The following is a 6,135-nucleotide window of genomic DNA, read 5'->3' on the forward strand; positions in this document are numbered from 1 at the left end:
TCCACGTTTCAATATAATTTATGCGCAATAAAGAATTAAATAATAGTTAGTGACTGGGCAAACTCCGAGCGATCGATATACTTGGCGGTTGTTAGAGCGACTGCCTGCCGCGGTCTCGTATACCGCGGATTCGGGTGTCTCCCCTTCCAGGTTCGACAGTTTACACTCGAGGCTCACGCGTGATGCGGCCGTGCGGCACTAATCATTACAAATACATATACATCCCGCCCACCATTAATAACAATTAATCCTAACGCTTGATTGCAGATATCGCAGGCAACGCATCGGTTAACGGGAGTCTACACAATTTGTTTACGCTACGCTTACAAATTCCACTAGCAGTTTTAAGGGTCGCAACACGCACCCTTTCGTCGGTACCCTCGTAAACCTGGATTACCTTTCCTAATTTCCACCTTAATGGCGGCGCATTGTTATCTTGTATCAAGACAACATCGTTAATGGCTAAATTGTCTCGCTCGGACGTCCATTTCGTTCTGCCTTGCAGTGACGTCAAATATTCTCGGCTCCATCGCTTCCAAAAATCTTGCGCGATTCTCTGAACCGCTTGCCAGCGATCGAGTCGATTTAAAGGAATGTCTGTTACGTCAGCATCCGGAAGAGCGATCATTAAATCACCTGTTAAAAAATGTCCCGGTGTTAGGGGTTGTAAATCGTCTGCCGTGGACGGCAACTGGCAAATCGGACGCGAGTTCACACATGCTTCAATTTGTATCAACACGGTAGCCAATTCTTCAAACGTCAGAAGACTTTCTCCAATAACGCGTTTTAAATAAAATTTGCATGATTTTACCCCAGCTTCCCACAACCCCCCCATGTGGGGTGACGATGGTGGGATAAACTTCCACTCTATGTTGTGTGAAATGCAAAACTCGTTTACATCTGGCTTCTCATTTTTAAGTAGACGATATATCTCACGGAGCTCATTCTTGGATCCTACAAAATTAGTAGCGTTGTCACAATAAACGCGCTGCGGACAACCTCGACGTCCCACAAAGCGTCTAAGCGCTGCCAGAAAGGAAGCCGTGCTAAGATCACTGACCGCCTCAAGATGGACGGCCCTTGTTGAGAAGCATACAAATAAAGATATGTAAGACTTGTTAGTTTTTCTTCCGCGGCCTCGATTAACCAATGTAGTAATAGGCCCGGCAAAATCTACGCCAATTACGAAAAATGGACGAGTCGGGGTGACTCGATCTGCGGGCAACTGACCCATGATCTGCGATAATGGTTTCGGCTTGTTGCGGAAACAAGTTATGCAATCATGTGTGATTTTTCTGGCGATGATTTTCCCTTTGAAAGGCCAATATTTTTCTCGAATAGAATACAACAATGCCTGTGGACCTATATGCAATAGTCTACGATGTTCCTTTTCGAACAACAACCTCGTGAATCTACTATCGGATGGTAGAATGATTGGATGTTTCTTCTCAAAGGCCACTTGAGAGTTTTGAATTCTGCCGCCCACCCCGAGAAGTCCTCTCTTATCCACAAACGGATTGAGCGACAACAATTTGCTACTAGATCGAATTTGTTTCCCCGACAATAGGCTTGACATTTCCTCGGAAAAATGAACTCTCTGCACCGCTACAATCAATAACTGATGCGCGCGGCGAATCTCGTCAATTGTCAGACAATCCAAACTACGATTGTCGCGATTCCTTCTAACATTAAAGCCGAATCGAACGATCCAAGCCAGAATGCGTTCGATCCTTGACAGTAAAGAGTATTTATTTAATAAGAACTCCGCAACGTCATCTGAAATGCCAACGCTCACGAAGACTCGCGTACTGGAAACCCGTTCTGCCCGAATGGTTTTCTCGTCTTCCTCGGTAAGACTCAGCGTTTTCATCTTACGTAGCTCGCAATCATCGGAACGTGACAACCAATCGGGACCCTCCCACCAGATTTTGCTCTGCCTCAAAATTTTCAAGCTTGTATCCCTCGAAATCAAATCCGCAGGGTTCTCGTTTCCGTTCACATGATGCCAATGTCTCGACGGAAGAATGGACTAAATCTCAGCAGTTCGATTCGATATAAATAACTTCTGACACGATGGATCGCCGGCGATCCACGCCGTACTATCTTAGAGTCGCTCCATGCGTGCTCCTCATCGAACTTTATCTTGAGAGCCTTCTTAACGCCTTGCACCAAATGTACAAGCACCACAGCACCGCATAGCTCGAGCCTAGGCAGCGTGATAGTCCTACTTTTAACCGGTGCAACGCGTGCCTCTCGTAAATCTTCCGTATAAGCCTCCAATGCCTGACGAAGATCGTCCGTCAACGGCTCATCCCAACCCAGACTCGCTAACCAAGTCCCTTGCATGATCAACTTAGCTCGAGTCAAAATGGGTCCGATCAATCTGAGTGGATCGAACAATTTAGAAATCATTGACAAAACCTCGCGCTTGGTCTTAACTGAACTCGTTATAGGCTCGATGGAAAACTGAAACATGTCTGATTTGGGATGCCAACCCAATCCCAATGTCTTTACGGCACTTGCGTCAATCTCCAACACCGACGACTCCTCGACTCGATCGACAGCAAGCGGCTCAGGTACAACTCCCTCACGATTTGAGCGCCATTTGTGAGTCTTAAAACCCCCTTCGCGTAACAGACTCTCCAATTGTGAGACTACTTTAATAGCTTCGGGCTCGCTATCAGCTCCTGTAATAATATCGTCAACATAAGAATCCTCTAGTAGAATTCGCGATGCTAGTTCAAACCGGCTAGCCCCGTCTTTGGCTTGCTATTGCACGGAGCTAATGGCTTGATGCGAAGCGCTAGTTTGACCATAAGTCACGGTATTCAACCAATAGTCATCTACCGAATCAATCGGGGAAAAACGCCATAGAATTCTCTGATAATCGCGGCCATCCTCGTGTACTAAAACCTGGCAATACATTTTTCGCAAGTCAGCCGTGATCGCAACGGCGTGCAAACGAAATCGCAACATTAGGTTAATTATGCTATCCTGTAAATTCGGTCCCTTCATCAACGTATCGTTCAATGAAATGCCCGAGGTGGTCTTCGAGGACGCATTGAATACCACTCGCAGCTTAGTAGTTGTGCTCGATTCACGAAGAACGCCATGGTGCGGCAAATAGACTGGATTTGGTATTCGAGCGTCCCCGTTGACCTTAGACATATGATTCAAATCGATATATTTCCGCATAAACTCGGAATACAATTTGTATAATTCCGGTTCCCGTTGAAATTTCCGTTCCAAACAAATTAAACGCTTCATCGCGATGTCTCTCGATTGTCCGAGCTGAGCCCTGTTTTCGCGGAAAGGTAGTCGAACGACAAACCGCCCGGACGCGTCTCGCTTTGTTGTGTTTGCGAAATGATTCTCGCAGTACTGTTCTTCCTTCGACAACCTTGTGTTGTTATCGGTGTATTCTTCCAATTCCCAGAATTTCCGCAAAGTATCGTCTAATGATATTTGCTGCGTAACCAAACATACATGATTATTTGAAGGTTGGTGATTGGTCGTCCGACTCGCGATCAAATGTTGTGGTACTGGGCCCGACACAATCCAACCGAACTTAGTGTTTTGTAATGCCGGCAAACTATTCCCGAGTTCAATCTTACCGGCTTCCAACAATTGAAGGAAGAATTCTCCGCCTATGAGCGCGTCAATATGACCTGGATTGTAAAAGAACGGGTCTGCCAATTTTAGATTTTCTGGAATCGACAATTTTGATATCTTAATGGAAAACGAAGGCAAATTTTTGGTTATTTTCGGGACAACCAAACAACAAAGGCTCAACTCGAACTTCGACATTCGCGATTTCATCGAAATTTGACAACCGTATTTTATCGCGCAACTCATATTATTTAGACCGTTTATGGATTCGCATACGCTTTCTAATTTTATGTTTAATCTATTACACGCTGCTAAAGTGATAAAGTTGACTTCGCTCGCACTATCCAATAATACACGCAATTGATTATCGTTATTATTTGATTCGATATTTACAATAGCCGTTGACATCAGTACTTGCTTACGCTCGCCTCGGGCGTGTTGAACCGACATGTTCCCCGATGACTCGTTGTTACTGGTTGATGCTCCCATCTCCGTGTCCGCCACAGAGCTCAGCGTGGTCCCGGATGACTCCCTCGAACGGTCCGCCGAACCACCTGCCGAATCCGCTGACGAACAGGATGCCCGCTTCACGACGTGGCATAGCGTGTTGTGCCGCTCACCACACTCTCGACATGAACCGGACCTGCAATCTCTCGAAAAATGATCATTTCTGAGACAATTGAGACAAAGTTTCAATCGCTTAATTTCCCGGATTCTATCCTCAACGGGTAAGCCCAGAAATAGTTTGCACGAATAAATAAGGTGCTGGCCTTGGCACAGGTAACACCGTCGCTCCTGTGTGATTGTTGACAGTGTCGTCTTGCCTTGTGCCTTTGAATTCAACGATCGCTGCTTACTCGTTTTGTCCTTCTCGCGAATGTCGTCCTTTGCCTTGTTGACGCTTTCGCTGTCCGAAGTCGCTCGCCGCAACAGCTGACATTGCCGCTGCAAAAACTCGATCATCACGCTTGTCGTCACACCGTCCCTTTGCTCGATGTGCTCCTCCCAACGTCTTCTTGTCGCGTTGTCCAAATTCTTCTCGATCAAATAAATAATTAGATCTCCCCATGACTCGGTAGGGAGTCCCATTGCTTGTAAAACTCGCAAATGTTTTTGAATATGATCCACTAAATCTTGGATCGCACTGGCTGATTCTCGTTTCACCAATGGTAGCTCGAACAAACACTGTATGTGCCGCTTCCGAATGCCTCGCTCGTCATCGTATCTTTTTTTCAACAAGTCCCAAGCGATGGCGTAATTGTTCTCGGAAATGTCTATCGACTCGATTATTTTAGCGGCTTGGCCGCTCAACGAACCAACCAAATATTGATGCTTCTGCACATTGGTCAGATCGCTGTCGTGTATCAACGTTTTAAATGTGTCGGAGTATCGCTTCCACTCTTCCATATTTCTGTCAAATGACGGCAACTGGATTACTGGCAATTTTACGTGAGGTTCTCGTGCGGGCGTGTTAGATCGCGTACTTAATCTTTCTAGTAATTGATTTTGCTGTTCTATTATTCGTGCCAACGCACTGCCGTCGCTTTCAACCGACCGCTCGGCCATTCTCTGAATCAACGTTGTCTGCTGCTCCAGAACTTGCATCACGCCTGTATCACTGTTCGAAGTCGATGCACTTGTGGAAGGGCCTGTGGACGGCGGTTTGATCCTTTCCGCCAACTGCAGCAGAGCGGCTTTGGTCGAAAAGTATCGCTCATCAAACTCGCTTTCCTCCACTTCATCTCTTTGCTGGTATTCCTCCTCAGGTAGCAGCAATAGGAGGTTCTGCGCTACAGCCTGGAATTTCGAATGCGTGTCCTCCAACGCTTGAAGGCGGGCCGTAATTTCTCCCGGTAGCACGTTCTCCGCATCTTTCTCAGCCTTGATGATGAAGTTTCTTATGTTCGTTATTTTTCCCTTTAACCCGCTTCTTTGCTTGCGGAGATTTTCGACGCTCATTTTCCTCGTTGTACGTGCACGACAAACTGACTATTATACTTGTCTTCTGTCCCGACGAGGGCCAGAAAGAGAAAAGGATGAGGTGAAAACACGATCACGTGAACTCGAACTGACACTCGGAGTTCAGCGAGGTCGACCAAACGTCTCTCGGTTAACGACTGTTTCTCGAAGGCTCTCGAAGCTTTTTGAAAGTTTATAATGTCTGCCGAACGCACTAAATGTTCACTCGTTTTTAATGCACACCCTTGTTACTTCGGCGCGCGCTAAGACCGGCGGCTCCTCGCCGACCGCAACCGCGTGCTTCGGAACGTGCACCCTATCCGACTCGAAGGACCATTTGTTAGTACCAATGAACGTACAATGCGAATGCTGGTAACAAAAGTTTATTAAATGATAGGAGTACAATTATTCGAGCACGATGCGTACCGGTCGCGCGTACCGCAAAAGGCGGGCACTTTGTCATTTGTAAAATCGTTTGTACAGTTCACGCGTTTCGGACATCAACCTTACTTAGAGGCAATCCACGTTTCAATATAATTTATGCGCAATAAAGAATTAAATAATAGT

General features: G+C 46.3%; 1 protein-coding gene across 1 annotated transcript; it reads right to left on the reverse strand.

Moving 5' to 3' along the window:
* Window positions 1-364: 364 nt before the first annotated feature.
* LOC112452647 lies at window positions 365-5,568 on the reverse strand (the record flags this gene model as incomplete). Its single annotated transcript, XM_025012965.1, has 4 exons — window positions 2,814-5,568; window positions 2,101-2,687; window positions 1,231-2,029; window positions 365-636 (listed from the first exon to the last, which is right to left on the reverse strand). Coding segments are annotated over exons 1-4 (4,413 nt in total), but the record flags the coding sequence as incomplete, so codon positions are not given.
* Between the last annotated feature and the right edge of the window lie 567 nt (window positions 5,569-6,135).

The sequence above is a fragment of the Temnothorax curvispinosus genome, unplaced genomic scaffold (genome assembly GCF_003070985.1).
Source record: "Temnothorax curvispinosus isolate PA1 unplaced genomic scaffold, ASM307098v1 QBEX01003560.1, whole genome shotgun sequence".
In the NCBI taxonomy this organism is placed as follows: Eukaryota; Metazoa; Arthropoda; class Insecta; order Hymenoptera; family Formicidae; genus Temnothorax; species Temnothorax curvispinosus.